At 39.9% G+C, this 27,753-nt stretch overlaps 1 protein-coding gene across 4 annotated transcripts in view; it reads right to left on the bottom strand.

Moving 5' to 3' along the window:
* The window catches only part of LOC107601072 (activin receptor type-2A-like), an 81,267-nt gene that overhangs the window by 27,919 nt on the left and 25,595 nt on the right, over nucleotides 1-27,753 (bottom strand). For 2 of the 4 annotated variants that reach the window (XM_016293080.1, XM_016293081.1), the window contains exons 2-4: nucleotides 13,978-14,188; nucleotides 7,826-7,977; nucleotides 1,841-1,995 (exon numbers count right to left, since the gene is read on the bottom strand). In XM_016293080.1, coding sequence (XP_016148566.1) covers nucleotides 1,841-1,995; nucleotides 7,826-7,977; nucleotides 13,978-14,188 — 518 coding nt within the window. The remainder of the gene's footprint in view (nucleotides 1-1,840; nucleotides 1,996-7,825; nucleotides 7,978-13,977; nucleotides 14,189-27,753) is intronic. The other 2 variants (XM_016293082.1, XM_016293083.1) reach the window with 1 other exon arrangement.

Below are 27,753 nucleotides of genomic sequence, written 5' to 3'. Positions count from 1 at the left end.
AGGGTTGGGTACCGAAACCCGGTACCAATATGGCACCGGTACCTATGTAACCGGTGTGTACTAGTACCGAATCAGAACGCAGATTTTGGTGCCTCATTTCGGTGCCATGCCTGTGCGATGTAAGAAGGATGTGTGTAAGAAACGGATGTAAGAAGCATCATCACCGGCACCGCACGTGAAAAATTATTTCCTGACTGAGAAAATGCATGTGAACTCAAGTCGGAAAGCTCTAATAATACAAATCCAACAAATCTTTGTAGTAACGTGAGTGTCCATGTTGTTTTTACATTACAACTTAAAAGCACAACTTGGGGAAATTACTCTGAAATGGCTCTGGTGGCAGCAGGTAGCCTTCCTTCAACCAAGCTAAACATGCTTAAATTAAAATGCCTAAAGCAAAACTTCCGTTGTATTCACATTTCTAAACTTGTTGTCCAACAAAAGAAAACATTATAACATTTTTACTCCACAACACCAGTCAAATGTTTCTTTTTGTGATCTGATGTGGCTTCTTGTCACAAAATGAGGCAGAAAATATGTTCCATAGGCTACTTTAAAAAATAATAAATTGATTAGCAATGGATTATAAATATACTTAATCATTATGAAAATACCAGAGAATACCAATACCAGAGATGGCTTGAATAACACAGATAAACTATATCGTCACAGTCGAGTGTTTATTGTCTTTGTTTTATCATTCAAAACGTTTATATGTTCTGTTTACTCAGTTACAGCTATAATAGCTATGCCTTTGTCTATATAAGGGATTTCCTGGAGGGTCATGAGCTCCCCTATTTCTGTGACTGGATATGTGGATTTTCTGTGCGAGGGCACCCTCTGGTGTCCAGTATGAATGAAACAGACATCATGTGTTTATAGTGCTAATGGCCGATCCTTCATTTTATGGGGAATTTTTCTTTTATTAATTTTTTTAATAAGTATGGTTCAGGCACCGTTTAGGCACCGGAACCGTTTTAAAAGTATCGATTTGGCACTGGTATCGAAAAAAACCCCAAATGATACCCAAGCTAATTAAGTTCCCTACATATCAAAAACAAGTTTGCGTTGATAATAAAACTCGTTATCAGCAGCGCTATGGGGATGGCTCACCTGTCAGATCTGGCCGACATAACGTTGAAACTCAATCGGGGAATTCCAAATGCTCACCTGACACAAAGGTAACCCTTTGTGCTACCACAGAGTCCATATATCACCCCAGCACACATTAATGCATCTATTCTGAGCTGCTAAAGATGTCCCGCAAGGCTCAACAGTAAGGATTTTTTCTTCCCGCTGACCCAGCAGTTCAGATTTTTACTTCATTGGCTAAATCTATACAGATCTATTGTGTAATTCAGAAGTACAGTAGATGTGAATCTTAACACTTGTCACACACAGGGGGTAAAGGTCACCTGATTGCTCATGTCTTGTGTTATGTCAGCTCTGTTATCTCGTCTTTCGGGTGGGAGAAGAGGGCACTGAAACACAACCGTGACCTGACAGATCAAGTTTAATTTCAGCTGACAGTGTGTTTGAGCTTAAGCGAGTGTGACATTGAGCACATTAGATCCCTGAAATCAAAGTCATTCACATCAACAGGAGGTGCTGCCCAGGGGAAATAACAGCTCCCAATAGCACCGTTTCTAGTGGCATGAAAATGTTCTGATACACTGAAAGTCAAGAGCTACAGTGATATGAGCAGATGGATTTTACAACACTGTGCTGCATGTGATTCACTGACATTAGTGTTTTACTTAAAAATATGGGAATGCTTATAATATCATTTTACAAAAAGGAAACAAAACACATGCTTTATACACTAAAGATATCAATTTACCTGGGTAGGCACCAGAACAGGCGGATATGCTAGCTTGTGATGTCGATACATCCAGAAGGAGAGCAGGACAATGGTCGCGATGCCCATGATGGGTACGATGGAGTACAGAACAGTACTGAACAGTGGTGGCTTCTGAGTGAAGGGGTTAGATGTTGCTAGGGAGAGAAGAAGAATGCGAGAGATCAGTGCCGATCAATACTTCTTATTAGGTGCACGATGTACATTATTGTTCAAACTTTTGGGGTTGGTAATATTTTTTAAGAAGTCTCTTTTTTTCACCAAAGCTGCATTTAGTTGAACAAAATACAGTAAAAACAGTAGTGTTATGAACTAATATAACAACTTATAATACAAAAAAATATATATTTTAATATATAATTTATTCCTGTGATGGCAAAGCTGAAATTTCAGCAGTCATCAATGTCACATGATCCTTCAGAAATCATTCTAATGTGCTTATCTGGCACCAAAGGAACATTTCTTAGTATTAATGTTGAAAATATTTTTTTGTATTTTTTTTACAGAAATCTTTGATAAATGGAAAGTCAAAAGCATATCAAAAATCTTTACTGTCACTTTTTATCAATTAAAAAAAAACAAAAACACAACAACAACAACAACAGCAATCTTACTGAACCCAAACTTTAGAACCAAAGTGTATCTGTGACAAGCATGTTACTAGGAATAACTGGGAATTGACTTTGGGAACATTCACACAAGACAGATTTCCACATTCTGTCATGAGCACCATTTACATTTAGTCTAATTTGTCTGTAAAAAAAAGAGTCTCATGTATGCATATAAAAGTCCACATTCTAAGCTTTTATTAAAACTTATAAATTGGTTTTATAGTGAACTGCTCCATCAATAAATAAAAAATAAATAGATCATAAAACAAGTAAATAAATAAAATAAAATAAAAGGTTAATCGTATCAGCCACAACAAGCTGTTAATTATCAGTGCAGAAATATTGTAGTTTCCCTCCTAATACATAAATGCTATTTTGGAAACATTCCTGAAACCCACAACATTACGATTACTATTGGTTTAATAAGTGATATGAATGTGAAAATGGATGACATCAGCATTTGACAGAATGACTTCAGCTTAAATTAGCATTACTAAGCAGAACCTCAGCCAAGAGTTTGCTCCTAATTCCCTCAAATTCAACAGCACATGAACACAACAGATGACGGGATGAGAAGTCTAGCACACACCTTCTATACATCGCATTAGTGAGATACGCGGTGTACGCTGAGAATCTCTCACTGCATACTTATTTTATGTTCCACACCTTTTGAACTCACTAATTACAATTCTTTCACAGCAGCCTTGAAACAAGGTTGGTTTGATTTTCTGAAGGCTGCTAACAGATCCTGCCTTATGCAAACAGTTTTATTCCAATGCACATGCTTCTATGCAAATGCAAATTCCCATTTAGAGCGATTCAACGGAACTGCACGAGTGCGCTTGAGGAAGAATAGCATGCATGCTTAGTCAGTGCACACGGTGGCCCTCGATTTCTCTGCATCTAGTGCCAGAGATCGGATTGGGCCATGGCTGTTGGCCAGAGATGCAGTGATCCCTCGCTCTTGTGTTATGGCAGAGCATTTCCCATTCACCCGGGCTGACCCATCCGGTCGAACTTCAGCAGAATCTTTATTAGCTTTGGTCTCATTTGTGATGCCATTTCTTCTCTCTCGTGCCAGCTATGGACTTGGAAATGGGTTAAGGACTCTGGATTAATCCACAAGCACAGGAAAAAAAGAAAAAGAAAAAAAAAAACATCCACCTCCAACAAACCCGACTCTCATCCGACCCTACTCCACCCTTCCCCCACTCAGCGGGCAGAATGGCCACACACAGCCGTGGGGCATGAAAGTACCCGGTCACAAGGTCATAAAAAGCACACAGCTCCATGCTCGCAGAAAGCAAATTCTGAGAAACTACAGTGCGCTTTGTGCAACTCTTCATGTCCCTGTGGGTTTTTGCATTTCATATCAAGATCATTCCATATGGAGTGATTCAGTGCTGGAAATAGACCCATTACATAAGCACTCCTCTGCTACTGAAGTACTGAAGACTCTTCTACCCAACACATTTACACTGATATAGTCAGTTGTAATGTCAAAACTCATCAGCCAGAGCTCAACCAGTACTGCACACAACTAAACTCATCAGCCAGAGCTCAACCAGTACTGCACACAACTAAACTCATCAGCCAGAGCTCAACCAGTACTGCACACAACTAAATCAGGTCATCTTTTCAAGAGACCACGGGCAGAAAATAAATCATGACTGCTGAAACGTACAACTGACCCCCTGCAGGGAGCTGAGAGCAGTGGGCCAGTAGATTAGAACCGCTGGGTCTGTATTTGCTGACATGCCTCCAATCCTCATTTAGTTAAGAGGATGTTGATGTCAGTGTTTACTCAGAAGAGATAAAGCGACCAGATCAGCCTTGGTAATCTAAAAGACATGGTCATCTCTGGGGCTGCGAGAGCAAGTTACGCTGTTGAAAGCCCAAAGACAGCAAAGCAAACTGATGTCTTCTATATGACATGCTCCACAATCTTTTAAATGTTTCATTTTATGATGGATGGATGGATGAAAGCCAAACAGCTCTGAGTTGCCAAATGACAGAATTGCTCAATATAGATGGCTGTTCAGAAGCCATGCTCATGTTTGGTTTATGTATTTTGAGGATCTATTGCAGTGGATGAAGATCTACACGGGTTCAAAATCTGTAATGTTATGCGAAGACATTTCAGAACAGAAACAATGTAAAACTGAAGTACTGCTATTTATTCAATCACTCACATTCCACAGTACAACTGTTTCAGCCTTACAATTTGGTTTAACTATGCTAAACAGTAAGTAGTCGACCTACTTTATGTAACATATAAATGTTGCCTTTACATTCACAACAGTTTTGTTGTACAAAAATTATAGTACTCTTAAAGGTAAGAATAATAATAAAAAAGAGAACAGATACATTTCTGCATCTAAAACCCCTAGCGAACTTTCTGATAACTTTTACTGCTACTCAATGATTATTCTCAAAACTGCTTAAGCCAGATATTTAATGTTCATCTTTTGCATCTGCTTCAGCTCCATCCAATGTGTCTGAGCTTGTTCACACAGGCATGCTTAGTTTTTTTTTTGCGTTTCTGACATTAATTAGCACCTGAATTTAACAAAAGCCTCTGGTTGCAGCAACATCACAAGAATCAATTTCAATTTTACAGAGAAACCTGCCTCTCTGAAAAGAACTTCAACTGCATTGAAGAAAAGCAAAGGTTAAGAAACATAAAAAAGCCTGATGAGCTGCATCAATAAGATAACATACGAGACAGACAACAAGCTCTTCATTCAAAAGCAGATTAATCTGCAGCCATTGAGCTATGCAGTGGTCACGAGAAATGCAGATATGAATAAGAGCCTATGTATGCAGTAAATAAGAGATCAGTGGTGGCTTGGTCAAGATAAGCATATCAAAGCATATGTTTTGATTAAAGAAATATAAAACTATCTGAACAAAATGAATAAATAAAACCGAGTTTATAAAAGCCCCTATAATCTTTTGCTTAAAAGCAAATATATAATTTGATATTTCCGAAATCAAATGTTAAATTCAAGGCAAAACTATAGAAGGAGGGCACAATGGATTAATTTGAACTGTACATCTATGCAAAAGCTAAATTGCACACCCATGAGATACTATCAAACTCAAATAGCTCACAGAAACCGAACCTCATCAATATCACTTAGAAATATGTTGAAATCAGACCAAAAAACATGCAGAACCAACTTCAGTTGCAATATAAGTTTCCAACAGGAACTAATAATGAACATTTACGCGATAACACTCTGACATTTTAAAAACCAGCACCAAAAAGACAGCTAGTTGATTTAATATAAACATCATAACATTGATATGTTTTGATGTTCTGCTAAATGCATAAATGATGTGACATATCATAAAACACAGTAACAGAGAAAGTGCATACATTGTTAGTGGTCTTCCTAATGTTTAAGTTTTAATACACATTAATTTAATTTAATTAAAGTTTTTCATTAAAGATTTATGTTCATAACATGTAGCACACAACTCTGATGTACAGGTGCATCTCAATAAATTAGATGTTGTGGAAAAGTTCATTTATTTCAATAATTCAACTCAAATTGTGAAACTCGTGTATTAAATAAATTCAATGCACACAGACTGAAGTAGTTTAAGTCTTTGGTTCTTTTAATTGTGATGATTTTGGCTCACATTTAATAAAAACCCACCAAATCTCAACAAATTAGAATACTTCATAAGACCAATAAAAAAACATTTTTTGTGAATTGTTGGCCTTCTGGAAAGTATGTTCATTTACTGTACATGTACTCAATACTTGGTAGGGGCTCCTTTTGCTTTAATTACTGCCTCAATTCGGCGTGGCATGGAGGTGATCAGTTTGTGGCACTGCTGAGGTGGTATGGAAGCCCAGGTTTCTTTGACAGTGGCCTTCAGCTAATCTGCATTTTTTGGTCTCTTGTTTCTCATTTTCCTCTTGACAATTCAGGTCTGGTGAGATTGCTGGCCAGCTAAGCACACCAACACCATGGTCATTTAACCAACTTTTGGTGTTTTTGGCAGTGTCGGCAGGTGCCACATCCTGTTGCAAAATGAAATCAGCATCTTCAAAAAGCTGGTCAGCAGAAGGAAGCATGAAGTGCTCCAAAATTTCTTGGTAAACGGGTGCAGTGACGTTGGTTTTCAAAAAACACAATGGACCAACACCAGCAGATGACATTGCACCCCAAATCATCACAGACTGTGGAAACTTAACACTGGACTTCAAGCGACTTGGGCTATGAGCTTCTCCACCCTTCCTCCAGACTCTAGGACCTTGGTTTCAAAATGAAATACAAAACTTGCTCTCATCTGAAAAGAGGACTTTGGACCATTGGGCAACAGTCCAGTTCTTCTTCTCCTTAGCCCAGGTAAGACGCCTCTGACGTTGTCTGTGGTTCAGGAGTGGTTTAACAAGAGGAATACGACAACTGTAGCCAAAATTCCTTGACACGTCTGTGTGTGATGCCTTGATGCCTTGACCCCAGCCTCAGTCCATTCCTTGTGAAGTTCACTCAAATTCTTGAATCGATTTTGTTTGACACTCCTCATAAGGCTCGGTTCTCATGGTTGGTTGTGCATCTTTTTCTTCCACACTTTTTCCTTCCACTCAACTTTCTGTTAACATGCTTGGATACAGCACTCTGTGAACAGCCAGCTTCTTTGGCAATGAATGTTTGTGGCTTACCCTCCTTGTGAAGGGTGTCAATGATTGTCTTCTGGACAACTGTCAGATCAGCAGTCTTCCCCATGATTGTGTAGCCTAGAGAACCAAACTGAGAGACCATTTTGAAGGCTCAGGAAACCTTTGCAGGTGTTTTGAGTTGATTAGCTGATTGGCATGTCACCATATTATAATTTGTTGAGATAGTGAATTGGTGGGTTTTTGTTAAATGTGAGCTAAAATCATCACAATGAAAAGAACCAAAGACTTAACCCACTTCAGTCTATGTGCATTGAATTTATTTAATACACGAGTTTCACAATTTGAGTTGAATTGCTGAAATAAATGAACTTTTCCACGACATTCTAATTTATTGAGATGAACCTGTGCATGTACTGAACAGTTGAATTGCGGCACAAAAAAAGGGTTGCTACACAAATAATTCAGGCCATGAAATACGTGGAAAAAACACTAAAATGGAGATGAAAAAGCAGTGAGCCTGTTATGATTTTTGACATGAACAGTCATGAAAAACGCCATGAGAGGATCTTCGAGGTAATTGATGATTTTGATAATGAGGTTATGAGGTAACATAGGTTATGAGGAGACAAAGACAGAAAGGAGGGTTTCACACTGACAGAATCAAACGCCAGCACAATTACATCAGAGGAAGGGGTATAACTGAAGAACTTCCAATACCCTTAAAGACTTTGCTGTTTGTGTCGCTGAAGGGAGCCTTACTCTGAACTGGCGGCATTTCAGGGTTGTAGAAGAATTTCTCGTTGCACATGTTGCCCTCACAGCAGCAGAAGAACACATCCGGGTCCTCCTTTTTTTCAACACACTCAGTGCTGTAAGATAAAGAACAAGCAGAGCTGTCAGCCCACAAATGTTGTTCTTTTTTTGGACTTTTGTAGAATTATTTCAATTTGACTCTAATGTTAAAAAGGAACAAAAATACAACAGTCAAATTTTCAACCACTGAAACTTCTAGTGGACAACATATTTTCAATGTTTCATCAGTTCACCAAAAAACATGAACCTGCACAACAATACGTATTGATTACATGCAATTAATTAGATGAATTACATTTATGTTATGTAATTTTAAAAACTTTAAAAACAAAAAAGACTGATTGGCAGCACTATTTTTTTCAAAATCATGAAAATAATTTTGCCAATAAAATAAAGATGGCATCACATTTGGAGATAATTAAGACATGCATGCTGCAAGGTTTATTTGGATTTTGCTCGGGTTAGAGAGCAAACAAACGGATAAATTCACATAGACGGAAAATGCCTGCGCCAAAGAGATACTTTTTAAAATCTGGCAGCCCACATCAAAGCAGAGCTCTCAGGTTGGCTTAAAGAAGATAAACAAAGCTTAGCAGCACACCAATAATCCTTAAGATACACACGAACAGGTGCAAATGAACAAATAAGAGGGGAATGGATGACATATTCCAGAGGCATTTAGTCAGAAAAGTGAGTCCGTTCCTGCTTGCGACGCACACGTGCCAAGCGTTTGCAATACTTGCTTAGCTACCTAAGGACTTGACATGGCAGTGCAATGTGCATGAAAAAACAAAAAAAACAAAACATAAATCCTTCCAATGAAGGAGGTAAACGGGTTCAGCAGCATGTTAGGACAGAAGTGCTGCTGCCTTTGCACGCTATCAAAACACCTCTGTTCAGGACAAATACTTCCTGATCTGCCAGCAGTGCTACCTGTTGCATAGGGGCAGAAGCGCTGATAAGATGGTTTTTAATATCTCTGCTATTATGGATGGCGGTTACAAGGTTCACAACCAAACCTTAACATGGAAACATGTTTACACAAGACTTTATCTGAAATACGGTGAAATCTTGAGAAGGAAGAATTTGGTTAAAAGTCTCTGCAATGTACATAGCATTGACCATGGGCAATATAGACCATTTAGGCAATTTAGAAGTTAGACAATGTTTGAAATAATAATGATAATATACTAATATAAAAGTATACACTAACGTTGAAAAGTTTGGGGTTGGTACGATTTTTCATTTATTTTTACATTTTTGAAGAAGACAAAAATACAGTAAAAACAGAAATGTTGTGAAATAATATTAAGTAACTGTTTTTGATTTTATTGTTTTAAAATGTAATGGCAAAGCTGGACATTACTCTAGTCTTCAGTGTAGGCATGGGTCGATTACTGGTTTCAAGGTATACCGCGGTTTGAAAATTTCACGGTTTCAAAACCGGTAATATTTTCCGTTATAATGTTCCTGCGGTATGCGCTGTTTTTCACGTCTCCTCAAAGACTGAAAGTGTAGGAATTCCTCAGGTTGAGTGCAGTGTAGAGAGTAACACAACCCTCATCCTGCTGTTGGTGCGAGCGAGCGGTCAGTCACGTGTGTACTGTGTAGGATGGCCGAACCTAAGGAGCTTCCCCTGGAACTTACGCGATCGGCAACCGGCCGTTTTTTGTCTTATTGCAAGCAACTAGTCTCTGTTCTGGACTTGCACAAACTGCGTTGCAATGTAATCGCTTTCCAAAATGTAATTTATGGGAAAATATGATGTCTGTAAACGCCCGTTAACACAGGCCAGAGACGCTGAAGACGGATGCAAAGAGAAAAATACTGTAGCAGGCAGATCACTCACTGTTCATGATCCACGAATTATTGTAAGAAAATTCTCAATACGGATTTGGGGGTTTATATGAATGTGTTTCTGAGGGGAACTGACTGTCTTCAGAAAAGTTTACGTGGTATTTTCTTTTCATCTCGTCTCTGTATAGTTCATATTAAAGCAGTGTTTCAGCGCAGCGCTGCTTTGTTTACAGCAGTAAACAAGGAAACGCTGTATCTGGTGTTCCATGAGCGCCTCCTGCTGTCAGAGAGTGAATCTGTCTCATTCAGAGCATCTACTGTTTGCTTCGTTCAGGCATGTAGTATACTTTCACAAAGCTAGTCAGAACATTCGGTTTTTGCTTCAGATTTGGTTATTATTAAATCAAATTACGTTTATGAAATTATATAACTAAATTATATGAAATTATATAAATGATATGTATATGAATTATATAACTAAAATGAAATAACTGTAATTACAGATTTAGGTTTAATAAAGATGTCAGTCTTTATTTTTCTTCTTTTTAGGAAACAAATCAAAGAAAAAAATAAACAAAATCTACTGTTCCTAAAATTCTGTATGTTGCTGAAAAGCAAAATATATTGTGTTCAGCGGAAAAAAGTTTTTTCTTTTTTTTTTACCCAGTCATTTAAATATAACACATTTTAGAGCTGTAACGACAATACCGTGATATTTTTGCTTAAGGTTATCATACTGTCAAAATATCATACCAGCACATGCCTACTTCAGTGTAACATGATCCTTCAAAAATAATTCTAATATGCTGATTTGCAGCTCAAAAAATTATTCTTATTAAGGTTAAAAATCTTATTTTTATTTATTTTTTTCAGGATTCTTTGACAAACAAAGTTTAAAAGAACAGCATTTCTGAAACAGAAATCATTTGTAAAATTCTAAATGTCTTTACTGTGACTTTTGATCAATGAAATGCAATTATATTTTCTATATAATAAACGCATTAATTAAAAATATTATCAAACCAAACTTTGAATGGTAGTGTATTTATAGCCCTTTAGTTAATACATTCATCAAATTTGACAATCATTGTACAAATGTTACAGGGGTGGTTCATTGCGATTTTTTTAACGTTAGTTAGTGTCTAATGTTGCTGTTTAAGCATAAACAATATCTGCAAAGTTACGAAGCTGAAAGTTCAATGCAAACGGATATATCGTCTTTTAAAATTCTGGCAGTTTAATGCCTACAAAAACAGCTGGTAGGGACTACAACAAGTTATTTCCCGGGTTCGTGACATCACAAACCCAGATAAACCCCACCCTCGGGAAAAGGCAGCAAAGGGGGCAAGGCCTGCGCTGCTTTAGAGAAGATGAAGAGAAAACTAGAGGTGCACGAAAAATCTATTCATATATGAATCACGATTCTGTCTTCTAACGATTCTAATGGATTCACAAGTTTCAAAATCAATGTTCTAAAGCAGCGGTTCTTAATAATGTTCCTTGTGTCCCCCTGCTCTGCACACGCTCTGCATCTCTCTCTCTCTCTCTCTCATTCAGCTCAGCTCCAGCAATGAACTGTTACAATTATACACTTATTTATAGATGATGCAAGCCCTCAGAGGACCTCAGATGATGCCAACCATGAAACAACATACAGAACTACCACATTTTGCTATAAGTTTGATTGCATCATATAATAATTGCTGTTAATATTGTTCATCGTCTGTTTTTTTACGTCTTAAATTGATTTTTCCGTACTGCTGGTTCGTCTGGTCAGAGGAGAACTGGCCCCCCGACTGAGCCTGGTTTCTCCCAAGGTTTTTTCTCCATTCTGTCACTGATGGAGTTTTGGTTCCTTGCCGCTGTCGCCTCTGGCTTGCTTAGTTGGGGACACTTAATTTCCAGTGATATCGTTGACTTGATTGCACAGATACTATTTAAACTGAAATGAGCTGGACAATGACATCACTGAATTCAATGATGAACTGTCTTTAACTGAAAAATGAGTGTTTACTATTGTCACTTTGCATTATTGACACTATTTTCCTAATTAATGCTGTTCAGTTGCTTTGACACAATCTGTATTGTTAAAAGCGCTATATAAATAAAGGTGACTTGACTTATTTTCACATAGCTATGAGAAGCGTTATACATGGATGCGCGTGCAGTTGCCGTACTGTATTAAAGCTTTAATCAGGATAAAACTGTATATTAAAAGCTAACATAAGTAGTAGCATTTACAAATAACAGCGTATCTAAAAGTATGAGACAAAAACAAACAAAAAACATAGGCCTACCATTAAAAGCCGTGCTTGCACAGGTTCTGCACGATCCTCTTCAATAATATCCTCTGCTTCTCAATCGGGCTCAAACTGATAAGCGATATTAACAACGCGTTGTTTACAATACAACCGGAGCACATGCCGCTGAGGTGAGGGGCGGGACGTTTAGACTAGGGCTGTGCGATTAATCGAAATTGTCATAAAATTGCGATTTGAGCGTGCGTGATTTCTAAATCGCTTTATAGCACGATTTTCCACCCCCGCCCTCCTGCAGTATGCTATCCGAACCAATCAGAATGCAGCACGCCGAAATGGCGCACGAGAACAGAACAGACTGGGCGGGCATACAAACGTAACGCCAGGTTCACACATTTTTTCCGGGCCCATGTTAACGGATCAGAGCGTTCACACTGCACGAGATTGCGCTCCAGGAGCAGTGCGTTTGCAGCAGTCATGCTGCGAACGTTTCCGCACGGAGTCTATTTCTGCTGTGCTGCACGCGCTGAAAGTGACAGTGCATTATTCGCAGTAAAAAACAACATGGATTGGCACGGAAATTTTGAAATTACACCATAAATGCATAGATAGACAGTAATGCAAGATTGTATTACTGTACTGTGATAAAAGAGAATCACAATGCTGAAAAAGCCACGGATCAGGAGCGAACTGCAAACGCGTCCTGTGCGAAAGCAAAATGAGTCCGTGCTGCTTCTGCACCGCATACACATACTGTATACGCACTGCAGACGTTCGTGTGAACTTGGCGCAACAAATCTAGTTCAACATCTGAGGCAACACCACAAAGAGCTCTATGACCAATGCATGGCCCTGGACACGAGATTTTTTTTTTTTTTTCTGCCACATGTCTATTCTAGAGACATTTTGTTACACCTTTACTTAGTGATTATTTTGCCTTATGTCTGTTTTAGAGACATGTTACAGCTTTTTGATAAAGCTCTAATTGGTTTTCTTTTGGAAATATGTTTCAAATTCACACTGAATGCATTTATGATTGTAAATCATGTCTGTGTGTGTCAAAATCGTGATTAAAATCGAAATCGCAAAATTGATCAAAGAAATCGCTATAGTTTTTTGTGTCCATATCGCACAGCCCTAGTTTAGCCAATCACAACACATTGGGCTAGCTAACCAATCAGAGCCCATCACCTATTTCTGAGCAAGGGGCTTCATAAAAGAAGGAAATGATCAGTGTGTTTCTCAGAGAAGGGACAGAGCGGTGTGGAATAAAGGTCAATTATGTGAAAAATAAGCATTAACACATGTTAGACTGCATCCCATGAACAGAATCAAGCCTAGAAAAAAACCAGTGAACCCCCTATTTAATGCAAAACAAGAGGAAAAACTGCTTGTCAGCAGCAAGAACATCTTCAATACAGTTACAACTTTAGGAACAATGATACAGTCAAAAATAAATGCTGAACGTATGGGCGCCACTGAAGGGTTAATCCACAGCCTCTATAAATGAAATCAAAACAATCGTTATTCAAAGGGAAATCTGTGACATGTGACTATGGTTAGCACTGAACCCGACACTTAAAATGATGTGGATTAACAGTGACAGAGACCATCAGTCAAAAAGACTCATAAACTGCTGGGTTATCGGTTTAAATCATTCTAACAAATCATTCAGTGAATTCGTCAGAGCAAGCACTGAATAAACACATGAATCACCGAAGCGCAAGTCATTGTCTCTTTCATTCAAATTATCCAGTTAAAGTTAGTGCAGTTAATCCTCAATGGACCACATTATGACAATGAATTAAAAAAATAAATTACAAAAAAAAAAAAAAAAACTATAAAACTGTTACATTAAATTTTTTTAATGAATATATCAATTTTAAAAACTACCAGTAAATTAATCAGAAATGGGCCTTTTTTCCTCCCCAGTTATTTGTATCAGACCATCTTGGTTCCTTGGTAATGTCAAACATGTCAGATATAATCACAAAAGATTACCTGTCATAGCAGCTGATATCATCAAGCCAGCAGCCTTGCTTTACTATTTCAACCAATCCTGAAACATTTCGCCAAGTTGCGAAGCAATGAAGCCTCTTGTCCTTGTCTCCCACGCAAGACTCAATACCGCTGCGGTTTCCTCGGTTCTCCAAGCTGGGGTTGTAGTTGTAGAACACACACTCTTGTGTCTCTGATCGGCCGAGAATGGCACCTGGAAAAGAAACCACAGGGGAGCCTGGTTAAGACATGGACTGCCTGCAGTGAGAGTGGAGACCTGCTTCATTGATCACTCAGTTGACTTTACACTCAACCCAAAATATAAAGCACAAACCACAACCATCAGTTACAGACTGGCAGCTGAATATCAGTCGAAGATGATAGATATTGGAAGTTTATAACTGATAACCCAAAAAAGTGAAATCCACAGATGGGACTTCATATTGTTTGCAGAAGCTAATTCATAGGCAACCATATGGTTTAAAAAAAGAAAGAAAGCAAGCCAAAAAAAACAAAAAACACTAGTGTTGTGGTTAACCAAAACAACAAACGTAAAGTAGTGAGCAAGATTAACAGGGCCGCTCTAAAACAGGATGTGGTGGAAGGCGGTTTCACAACTTCTTCCTGAAACAACCGCAACTCAGATCGTCTTTGAATATGGCACTGAAGTGATGTGATAAGTGCTGTGAAATTATCCAAAACACACACCGTCATCACCATCAATTAAGAGACAAGACAAAAAAAATCTTAGAGGGTTTCATGAACAAAACAAACAGCAAATAGTGGAATCAGATTTTTACTTCACTTGCTAATCCTGTTCAAAGACAATACAGGGCTCGCAGAACCACTAGCCTGACATCCCAGGGCTACTGTGTTTTACAGTCGGGCTACCAAAATGTATCACCACCCTGCCCGATGGGCTATCTTAAATACAGGGTTCCCGCAGGTCCTTTAAGTCCTAAGTCTTAAATTTTAATTTCATCCTACCTATAATGCCTGATAAAGTAGCGTTCATGAGAGCAGCTGCTTTGTGTTCAGCCGTTACCGGGGAAACCGCTCTATTCTGCTGGTCCAGAAGCACCTCCTACCGTCAGAAAATGAATTTGCATTTTCAGTAAGAAAATGTACCCATGTTTTTACACATCAAAGACATTGCTGTTGTGAAACAGTGGATCGACAAGAAGCTAATGTCTGCTAAAATTCTAAATAAATAAGACAGTAAGACATATATTGTCATTTGTTTTAAATTAATATAATAATTCATGTGTCTGACTCATCCCTTTTCTTAAAAATGGTTAAAAGCTGAAATGTGATGTTTATCATTTTATAAGACTTTTTTTTTGTGGTTTTGTGAAAAGCTGTGTCTGAACTGTAAATCATGTCATTTTATCGTTTAATATGTTACCATAGACATTACCCTGCTCTGCTCATATTGTAGTCATTTTTTGTTTGTGTAGGTCTTAAAAGGGTCATAAAAAGCCTTCAATTTGATTAAAAAAATCCTGCAGATACCCTGTAAATAGATAAATAAAATTATTTCCTTGATATTTGTGTTTTGAAAATGTTTATGACTGATGTTTCGACTCCTATCCAGTTTTCTACATAAATAAATTGTCTTTTTATTCTGTCTTTTTATTTATACTTAAATTCATCTCAGGCTACCAAAATCTGAAGAGTGCCTGCCTGAAGGGCTACCAGGGATTTTGAAATTTTGCCAGCCCTCCACTAGGGATCTTGTGCAGATTGAGCAGACTAAGTTTCTGTCTGGACGTTTACAAAAGATGCGTTCTTGCGCTCAAAAATATTTCCACGGAGTGTAACAGAATAGAACAGAGAGTCAACCATTGGAAACACTACTTTGGCAGCAATCTGCAATCTATGAGAACCTTGGTGATCCAGACATTTGGCAATGCTTGAGCTGATGTTCATATATTGCGGCACACGGAACAGTTTATGCTTTGAGTCAAGTATTTGAGGACTGGTTGCACAGGTTTAGTGGCGGCACCATGCTGGGTTTCATGCTGGAGCAGAAAACAATGTGAGTACACAGCAATAAAGCGATTACAGGAACATTCTTCAAACATCACAAACAGCGCTTTAGTATGCTCCAAAAATACTTTAGCCACTTCTTTGAAAAACCCCCCAAAACAATTAACAATTAAGTATGTGCATTCCACAACCATATATAAGGCATCTTCAGTCCAATTCAAAAATGTAATTGCACGTCTGTGTTTTTATTACCACAATGACAACACAGGAATGGTCCATTAACACCAAACACATGCATGAATACATGAGCACATAGTGCTCAGAAACCAGTGCTTTCGGGATCACTATTTAGGAGTAGCAGTGAAAACACACACACTACATAAACACACACACTACTGTTAAAAAGCTTGAGGTAAAGTTTTACTTTTTGAAAGAAATGAATAGTATTATTCAGCAAGGATGTATTAAATTGATCAAAAGTGACAGTAAACACATTTATAATGTTACAAAAGGTTTTTATTTCAAATAAATACTGATAGTATGTAGTTATGTACTGATTTATGTAGTTTATGAAAGTATAATTGTATGTAATTATGTATATTGTTATCAATATTGGGCAGCACAACTGTTTTTAACACTGCTAATAATAAGAATTGTTTCTTGAACACAGAATCAGCATACTGGAATGATTTCTGAAGGGTCACGAGACAATGGTAGTGTATATATGTAAATACATGCAAAATTAATGGTGTAGTTCTTTTACATGAATTAGACTAAACTGATCACAAACTGAATCCTGGACAATCACAGAAAACTCACTTCTTTTACTGGAAAAGCTTGGATGACAGATTTGCCAACTGAACTGAACTGATTGAACTGAAAGATGAATTCTAAATGGCTGTGCATATTACAATGTATAATTAAACATATCTGCAACATGTTTTGTTTTACGCAATAGCATTTTAATAAAATTAAATGAAAAAAACAATAATTTGTTGGAAGAAATAGGTATCGTTACTGTTTATCACATTACAAAAACAAAATTCTGAAGGAAAATTATTTTGGTGGGAATTAATTTGCTAATTGCCCTTTAGTGGGGATAAATCCAGAGGATTTGTTCCAGAGACACAAGTTACGGTTACTGGGATTAGAAGGAAATCTGCTACAATTACTGTCACATCAAGGTAGAGAAGAACAGCGGTGCACAAGACGCACATCAATGATCAACAGAGGAAGAATCACATTTACTAATTTTAAATAACAAATGGAGCACCCCAAATTGCTCCAATGCCTTCAGCATCTGTAAGGAAACATCTAGAATAAATTAAAAACTAATTACAAGTGTCAAACATAAGGGAATTACTCACCTGCCCTCGACACTAACAAGGAGATGGCTCAATAAACCTTTGACCCATATTCTACGACTTCTATTCTATGTTCTTCCTGACAACAGCTCTTGCCACTCCGCTGAGCTGCTCTCGGTTTTTAATATGAGACGCTGGGATACACAGACTCCTCTGAGTCAGCAGGGTTATACGAGGTAAAACGACAGAGTAAATATATGGAGCTCGTGGAAGAGGCAGCTTAAAAACTCTCTGAACACGGCCCATGAATGACAGCCAACACAGTGAGTGAACAGACCATATGCTGTAATGTTAATGGATCACTTATGGTGGTTTCCTACACAAAATAAACTTGTTGACCAACACTTTGCCTGCACATTAGAAACAAAGTTTTTTTTGAAAGGTTTTGAATAGCAGAAGTGGGTTGCTGATGGCATATTTGGAGTACCTCAAGCTTGAATTTTCCATCTTTAACACATTTAAAGTCTCAGCATGGATAGAAAGAGAAATTACAGGTTACACGTATAAATGTATTCATGTACATCTGGATTCAGGCACATTATTTTATAATGCATTTGCAGTCATGTCTGTGACCAATAACAAACGTGCTTCTAATATGTATCAGTTCTCACCTTAGTGTGAAAATCAAGTTTTTAATATTGTTTACTTGTCTATGGTATTTGTAATAGGCTTAAAGACAAACCATGTTCAAAATCCATTAACACCATTGTTAAGCATTTTCTCCTTAAAACTGCAGTGTACCAAAAGACAGTTTAAAAAGATGTGGTTTGAAACAGCCCCTGTTTTCTACCGTCACAAACACGTCCCAGTCTCGTCAACTTGCGGGGTGGGCCCTGGAACATGGTTTGTGTATCATTAGCAACACATTATTAGTTGCTCGATAACACAATCAAGCCAAGAGCTAATGATATCAATTTTTTAGAACGGTCCAAAGAGCATCTTGTGCTTTAATGGAAGAACAACATCTGACCAATTGTACAAAGGTTCACATGATCAATGTCACAAATTTGATTATTTGATTAGTGACCTAGAAGTGCAGAATGTGAAATATTTCTTCATTTTACATCATAACATTTTGGCTTTTAAACTTCTTATGCTCTAACAAATTTACTTACTGTGAGTGAGAGCAAGACCATACACCAAATTTCCAATCAAACACTGTTCGATGTTTAATTCATTCGCTAAATATCTATATGTTTTTCCTCTTGATCTAATCAGACACTTCAGCAACAAAGATAATTACTGTTTTGTTTTTTAAAATACGGAAACTATTATTCCTAAAAACAAAACAAATAAAAAACAAACTTAAAGGGGTCATATGACGTTGCTAAAAATAACATTGTTGTGTATTTGTGTAATAGTGTAAAACACTATTTTCCACATAATGTACATTATTGTTTCTCCTCTATGCCCCGCCTTTCTGAAACGTATCGATTTTTACAAAGCTCATCGTTCTGAAAAGCGAGGTGTATGCTGATTGGCTGAGTAACTCCAGCGTGTGGCGGAAATGTTACGCCCCTTAACACACTATGATGCCGTCTCCCGGCACGGCGAGACAAAATCAATAAAACCCATTACAAACGAGGGATTTGTTGCATCCAGTGGGGACATAATTACGGATTATAATGACTTATACTGTGTTTTTACGTGTTGCGTAACGCGCCGTGTAAACATAAAACCATGTCTGCATTTGTGATAGGAGAAATGACAAACAACAAGCCCTACTCTACACTGCCCAAAAAAACTCGCTTTAAATATATAAAATATAAAAACTCTTTAAATATAAAAAAACTTACTTACAGTCTTTGAGTCAGAACAGCCAGCATTGAACACCCTTAAAAATGACCTAGCAACACCCATGCTTAAGATGCTGTTTCATGGCAAGAGCAAACATGACCCAAGCAGTGGAGGAGGGTAGCATGAGGTGCTCTGTGTCAGGCCATCCTCAATACTGGCATCAATAAAGTATAAGCGTCAATGCTCCAATTCCTATACGAATGGTGAGAATAAAAAGAAACTGAATTGTTGGATGGTTTCAATTATCTACTAATGTGAAGTTGGAAATCTGATTCCATACATTTTATGTTTGCTGCTCTGACCACACTCAAATAATCATTTGACGGAGATATTCAAAAACGGATTTGCACTGCCACTGGAAACAGAGTATTAGAGTCTGTGTCCACTGTACATTGTAAGACAGTTTTCAATAGTCTAAAGGACTAAACATACTCGGTTAATAACGTAACCTCGGTTCCCTGAGATACGGGAACGAGTACTGCGTCTGCTTAAGACGCATATTTGAAAAAAGCCTTTTTTCTCCTGAACTGAAGCCTTTTCATTCACGCAGTGAAACTGCACAGCCATTGGTTTGTGCAGTGCTTAAAAAACAAACCATTGTCTCGGCAGCGGAGCAGCATGAGCCTATGGCGACGAAGCCCGCCAAAGCCCGCCAGAATGGGTGGGGCATCTAGCTATATAAGCGGGCGCTCGCCACAGGATTCTCAGGTTTACTTTGACTGAAGCGACGACTGAGTCGTGCAGCTACATAGCATGGCAAGCAACGCAGTACTCGTTCCTGTATCTCAGGGAATCGAGGTTACGTTAGTAACCGAGCACGTTCCCTTTCGATACTTCACTCGTACTGCGTCTGCTTAAGACGCATACGGGAACAGTCCAATCACGCCGTGCTGATGTAGTGGAACGACTAAAGGTATAACTTCCATAAGCAACCAATGCCTATAGAGAAGTCAACAATAACACAAGGCTAAGACGGGCTGAGCTTTCACCCGGCCTGATTAATCGTTCCTGAGTATCCCCGTAACTTTGACACCCACGGGTCGAGAGCTAACAGGTGAACAATGCCAAAGAACTTGGGTGTGGTACGGCCAAGGGCTTTCTGCCATTTCTGTGAACGCAGCGCATGTCATTTCAAGCGGAAAGGACCCTGGCCTGTAAGGCCGGGACTTCCAGGTTATAAAACCTTGCAAATGTGGACGGCGAGGCCCAGTTGGCCGCCTCACAAATATCCGCAATGGACACACCACTGGACCATGCCCACCTGGGTTTCATGCTGGAGCAGAAAACAATGTGAGTACACAGCAATAAAGCGATTACAGGAACATTCTTCAAACATCACAAACAGCGCTTTAGTATGCTCCAAAAATACTTTAGCCACTTCTTTGAAAAACCCCCCAAAACAATTAACAATTAAGTATGTGCATTCCACAACCATATATAAGGCATCTTCAGTCCAATTCAAAAATGTAATTGCACGTCTGTGTTTTTATTACCACAATGACAACACAGGAATGGTCCATTAACACCAAACACATGCATGAATACATGAGCACATAGTGCTCAGAAACCAGTGCTTTCGGGATCACTATTTAGGAGTAGCAGTGAAAACACACACACTACATAAACACACACACTACTGTTAAAAAGCTTGAGGTAAAGTTTTACTTTTTGAAAGAAATGAATAGTATTATTCAGCAAGGATGTATTAAATTGATCAAAAGTGACAGTAAACACATTTATAATGTTACAAAAGGTTTTTATTTCAAATAAATACTGATAGTATGTAGTTATGTACTGATTTATGTAGTTTATGAAAGTATAATTGTATGTAATTATGTATATTGTTATCAATATTGGGCAGCACAACTGTTTTTAACACTGCTAATAATAAGAATTGTTTCTTGAACACAGAATCAGCATACTGGAATGATTTCTGAAGGGTCACGAGACAATGGTAGTGTATATATGTAAATACATGCAAAATTAATGGTGTAGTTCTTTTACATGAATTAGACTAAACTGATCACAAACTGAATCCTGGACAATCACAGAAAACTCACTTCTTTTACTGGAAAAGCTTGGATGACAGATTTGCCAACTGAACTGAACTGATTGAACTGAAAGATGAATTCTAAATGGCTGTGCATATTACAATGTATAATTAAACATATCTGCAACATGTTTTGTTTTACGCAATAGCATTTTAATAAAATTAAATGAAAAAAACAATAATTTGTTGGAAGAAATAGGTATCGTTACTGTTTATCACATTACAAAAACAAAATTCTGAAGGAAAATTATTTTGGTGGGAATTAATTTGCTAATTGCCCTTTAGTGGGGATAAATCCAGAGGATTTGTTCCAGAGACACAAGTTACGGTTACTGGGATTAGAAGGAAATCTGCTACAATTACTGTCACATCAAGGTAGAGAAGAACAGCGGTGCACAAGACGCACATCAATGATCAACAGAGGAAGAATCACATTTACTAATTTTAAATAACAAATGGAGCACCCCAAATTGCTCCAATGCCTTCAGCATCTGTAAGGAAACATCTAGAATAAATTAAAAACTAATTACAAGTGTCAAACATAAGGGAATTACTCACCTGCCCTCGACACTAACAAGGAGATGGCTCAATAAACCTTTGACCCATATTCTACGACTTCTATTCTATGTTCTTCCTGACAACAGCTCTTGCCACTCCGCTGAGCTGCTCTCGGTTTTTAATATGAGACGCTGGGATACACAGACTCCTCTGAGTCAGCAGGGTTATACGAGGTAAAACGACAGAGTAAATATATGGAGCTCGTGGAAGAGGCAGCTTAAAAACTCTCTGAACACGGCCCATGAATGACAGCCAACACAGTGAGTGAACAGACCATATGCTGTAATGTTAATGGATCACTTATGGTGGTTTCCTACACAAAATAAACTTGTTGACCAACACTTTGCCTGCACATTAGAAACAAAGTTTTTTTTGAAAGGTTTTGAATAGCAGAAGTGGGTTGCTGATGGCATATTTGGAGTACCTCAAGCTTGAATTTTCCATCTTTAACACATTTAAAGTCTCAGCATGGATAGAAAGAGAAATTACAGGTTACACGTATAAATGTATTCATGTACATCTGGATTCAGGCACATTATTTTATAATGCATTTGCAGTCATGTCTGTGACCAATAACAAACGTGCTTCTAATATGTATCAGTTCTCACCTTAGTGTGAAAATCAAGTTTTTAATATTGTTTACTTGTCTATGGTATTTGTAATAGGCTTAAAGACAAACCATGTTCAAAATCCATTAACACCATTGTTAAGCATTTTCTCCTTAAAACTGCAGTGTACCAAAAGACAGTTTAAAAAGATGTGGTTTGAAACAGCCCCTGTTTTCTACCGTCACAAACACGTCCCAGTCTCGTCAACTTGCGGGGTGGGCCCTGGAACATGGTTTGTGTATCATTAGCAACACATTATTAGTTGCTCGATAACACAATCAAGCCAAGAGCTAATGATATCAATTTTTTAGAACGGTCCAAAGAGCATCTTGTGCTTTAATGGAAGAACAACATCTGACCAATTGTACAAAGGTTCACATGATCAATGTCACAAATTTGATTATTTGATTAGTGACCTAGAAGTGCAGAATGTGAAATATTTCTTCATTTTACATCATAACATTTTGGCTTTTAAACTTCTTATGCTCTAACAAATTTACTTACTGTGAGTGAGAGCAAGACCATACACCAAATTTCCAATCAAACACTGTTCGATGTTTAATTCATTCGCTAAATATCTATATGTTTTTCCTCTTGATCTAATCAGACACTTCAGCAACAAAGATAATTACTGTTTTGTTTTTTAAAATACGGAAACTATTATTCCTAAAAACAAAACAAATAAAAAACAAACTTAAAGGGGTCATATGACGTTGCTAAAAATAACATTGTTGTGTATTTGTGTAATAGTGTAAAACACTATTTTCCACATAATGTACATTATTGTTTCTCCTCTATGCCCCGCCTTTCTGAAACGTATCGATTTTTACAAAGCTCATCGTTCTGAAAAGCGAGGTGTATGCTGATTGGCTGAGTAACTCCAGCGTGTGGCGGAAATGTTACGCCTTAACACACTATGATGCCGTCTCCCGGCACGGCGAGACAAAATCAATAAAACCCATTACAAACGAGGGATTTGTTGCATCCAGTGGGGACATAATTACGGATTATAATGACTTATACTGTGTTTTTACGTGTTGCGTAACGCGCCGTGTAAACATAAAACCATGTCTGCATTTGTGATAGGAGAAATGACAAACAACAAGCCCTACTCTACACTGCCCAAAAAAACTCGCTTTAAATATATAAAATATAAAAACTCTTTAAATATAAAAAAACTTACTTACAGTCTTTGAGTCAGAACAGCCAGCATTGAACACCCTTAAAAATGACCTAGCAACACCCATGCTTAAGATGCTGTTTCATGGCAAGAGCAAACATGACCCAAGCAGTGGAGGAGGGTAGCATGAGGTGCTCTGTGTCAGGCCATCCTCAATACTGGCATCAATAAAGTATAAGCGTCAATGCTCCAATTCCTATACGAATGGTGAGAATAAAAAGAAACTGAATTGTTGGATGGTTTCAATTATCTACTAATGTGAAGTTGGAAATCTGATTCCATACATTTTATGTTTGCTGCTCTGACCACACTCAAATAATCATTTGACGGAGATATTCAAAAACGGATTTGCACTGCCACTGGAAACAGAGTATTAGAGTCTGTGTCCACTGTACATTGTAAGACAGTTTTCAATAGTCTAAAGGACTAAACATACTCGGTTAATAACGTAACCTCGGTTCCCTGAGATACGGGAACGAGTACTGCGTCTGCTTAAGACGCATATTTGAAAAAAGCCTTTTTTCTCCTGAACTGAAGCCTTTTCATTCACGCAGTGAAACTGCACAGCCATTGGTTTGTGCAGTGCTTAAAAAACAAACCATTGTCTCGGCAGCGGAGCAGCATGAGCCTATGGCGACGAAGCCCGCCAAAGCCCGCCAGAATGGGTGGGGCATCTAGCTATATAAGCGGGCGCTCGCCACAGGATTCTCAGGTTTACTTTGACTGAAGCGACGACTGAGTCGTGCAGCTACATAGCATGGCAAGCAACGCAGTACTCGTTCCTGTATCTCAGGGAATCGAGGTTACGTTAGTAACCGAGCACGTTCCCTTTCGATACTTCACTCGTACTGCGTCTGCTTAAGACGCATACGGGAACAGTCCAATCACGCCGTGCTGATGTAGTGGAACGACTAAAGGTATAACTTCCATAAGCAACCAATGCCTATAGAGAAGTCAACAATAACACAAGGCTAAGACGGGCTGAGCTTTCACCCGGCCTGATTAATCGTTCCTGAGTATCCCCGTAACTTTGACACCCACGGGTCGAGAGCTAACAGGTGAACAATGCCAAAGAACTTGGGTGTGGTACGGCCAAGGGCTTTCTGCCATTTCTGTGAACGCAGCGCATGTCATTTCAAGCGGAAAGGACCCTGGCCTGTAAGGCCGGGACTTCCAGGTTATAAAACCTTGCAAATGTATCTCAGGGAATCGAGGTTACGTTAGTAACCGAGCACGTTCCCTTTCGATACTTCACTCGTACTGCGTCTGCTTAAGACGCATACGGGAACAGTCCAATCACGCCGTGCTGATGTAGTGGAACGACTAAAGGTATAACTTCCATAAGCAACCAATGCCTATAGAGAAGTCAACAATAACACAAGGCTAAGACGGGCTGAGCTTTCACCCGGCCTGATTAATCGTTCCTGAGTATCCCCGTAACTTTGACACCCACGGGTCGAGAGCTAACAGGTGAACAATGCCAAAGAACTTGGGTGTGGTACGGCCAAGGGCTTTCTGCCATTTCTGTGAACGCAGCGCATGTCATTTCAAGCGGAAAGGACCCTGGCCTGTAAGGCCGGGACTTCCAGGTTATAAAACCTTGCAAATGTGGACGGCGAGGCCCAGTTGGCCGCCTCACAAATATCCGCAATGGACACACCACTGGACCATGCCCACAACGAGGCGATGCCTCTAGTCGAGTGGGCCCATACTACAAAGGGGCATTGGAGGCCCAAGGAAGAGTACGCTAGCGAGATGGCGTCTACTATCCATCTAGAGAGTCTTTGCTTCATAACCGGAAGCCCTTTGGTGCGGTTACCGAAGCTGACAAAGAGTTGTTCCGATCACCTATAGGGGGCAGAACGCTCAATATAGGTCCTCAACGCTCTGACGGGGCAGAGCACTTTAGGAGAGCACTTTAGGTACATAACCATGCCTTGGTTTCAGGACGACTTTAGTGTTGTTAGGCCCGAATTCCAGGCAGGCAGGGCTAATAGAGAGCGCCTGCAGGTCCCCTATTCGCTTTACTGATGCTAGTGCTAGAAGCAGAGCAGTCTTCAGTGATAGCGACCTAATGTTGGCAGACTGGAGCGGCTCAAAAGTGGGGCCCTTAGCACAGTGGGCGGGTCCCATGATAGGGGGACGAGGCGGATTCAGCCTCCTTGCACCCCTCAGGAAGCAGATGACCGCGCTATTTCTGCCCACCGATTGACCCTCAATAGGGACATGAGAGGCCGCTATAGCCGCCACATAGACTTTGAGAGTGGATAGGGAACGACCCTTATCCAGCAGCTCTTGTAGAAATGACAACACCTCTGCCAATTCAGAAGTGAGGGGGTCTTTGCCGCGGTTTAGACACCAGGCGGAGAAAAAAGACCACTTTAAGGCATAGAGGCGTCTCGTAGACGGAGCTCTAGCCTCCGAAATTGTGTTTAAGACTCGCTCTGGGAGGTACGAAGGCTCCCGTTTAGCGGCCAGAGGTGCAGGGCCCATAAGTCGGGCCGAGTATGCCATAATGTCCCGTTTGCTTGAGAGAGGAGATCCTGTCTCAGTGGAACAGGTTAAGGGGCCGCTATCAGTAGCTGAGTCAGCTCTGAAAGTCACAGCTGGTTCATCCAAAGGGGGGCTACCAGGAGAACCCTGTGTTCATGTTCCCTCACTCGCCTGATTACCTGTGGGATCAGAGCGATCGGGGGGAAAGCATAGAGAAGGAGGTTGGGCCAATCGTGGGCCAACGCGTCCTTGGTCTTTGAAAAATTAATTTGGCAGTGAGAGAGTTGTCTTCTGAGGTCGAAGAGGTCTACCTCGGCCTCGCTGAAGATCTACCGTCTGCGGATGGAGCGTCCACTCCCCTGAGGGGACATTGTTCCTTGATAACATGTCCGCTCCCCGGTTTAATATTCCCGGTATATGCGCTGCCTTTAGCGAGCGCAGGTTGGGTTGAGCCCACTCTAAGAAGCGCTCTACCAACATGAAGAGGCGCTTTGAAGAGAGGCCTCCCTGGCAATTTATGTAGGACACAACCGACATGTTGTCTGATCGGATTAGCACATGGTGTCCTTTCAGGACTGGCAGGAAGAACTGACAGGCTCGACATACTGCTAGCATTTCTAGGCAGTTGATGTGGAAGTCTTTTTCCATCTTCGACTAGTGACCGAGTTGGAGGTGTCTGTCGTGACAACTGTCCTTCTGTGAACCATCCCCATGGCCACGGTCTGTTCCATCCAGCGGGAGTTCTTCCAGGGGGTCAGGGCTGATACACAGGCCTGACTCACCCTGATATGCAGGCGTCCGTGACGCCACGCATGGGATGGAACCCGTGGTTTCAACCAGCGCTGAAGGGGGAGCATACGCAGCAGACCCAACTGTAGCACTGGAGATGCTGCTGCCATGAGGCCCAGCATTCTCTGAAATGCTTTGAGAGGGCGAGTGGTACCGATCTTGAAGGAGGTCGCCAGCCTCCTTATGGCCAGATCTCGTTCTGGCGTGACTACAGCTTTTATTTGGGCTGAGTCGAAGATTGTTCCCAGGAACGAAATTCACTGGATGGGAAGCAATGAGCTCTTGGCAAGATTGACCCTGAGTCCCAGGCACTCCAGGTGGCTGAGGAGGAGGGCTCTGTGAGATATTAATTCTGCCTCCAACTGGACCAGGACGAGCCAGTCGTCGAGGTAATTGATAATACGGATTCCCATCTGTCTCATCCATGCACTTCGTAAAAATGCGGGGGGTCAGGGACAGCCCGAAGGGAAGGATCGTATATTGATAAGTCACACCCTCGAAGGCGACTCTCAAGAATGGCCTATGACGAGGGGCTATCTGGATGTGAAAGTATGCATCATTCAGGTCCAGAGAAAAGAACCAGTCTCCCGAGCGATTTTGCGCGAGGATCTGTTTCAGTGTAATCATCCTGAACGACCTCTTCATGAGGGCGCGATTCAGGTGTCTGAGATCGAGGATGGGTTGGAGGCCACCATCTCTTTTGGGGACGGGGAAGTAACGGCTGTAAAAGCCTGACTTGCTCTGGGCTGGAGGAACCTTTTCCACGGCTCCTTTTGCCAGCAAATTCATCACCTCTGAGCGCAGGACGTGAGCGTCCTTGCTCTGCACTGAGGTGGGGACCACGCCGCTGAAGCGCAGGGGTCTTCAGGTGAATTGGAGTGAATATCCTCGCTTTGTTATCCCCATAACCCATCTCGACACTTGACTGGCCGCACGGGGGCAGAACACTTA

The sequence above is a fragment of the Sinocyclocheilus grahami genome, unplaced genomic scaffold (genome assembly GCF_001515645.1).
Source record: "Sinocyclocheilus grahami isolate Dianchi unplaced genomic scaffold, SAMN03320097.WGS_v1.1 scaffold298.1, whole genome shotgun sequence".
In the NCBI taxonomy this organism is placed as follows: Eukaryota; Metazoa; Chordata; class Actinopteri; order Cypriniformes; family Cyprinidae; genus Sinocyclocheilus; species Sinocyclocheilus grahami.
This window is presented reverse-complemented; position numbering and strand designations above follow the sequence as displayed.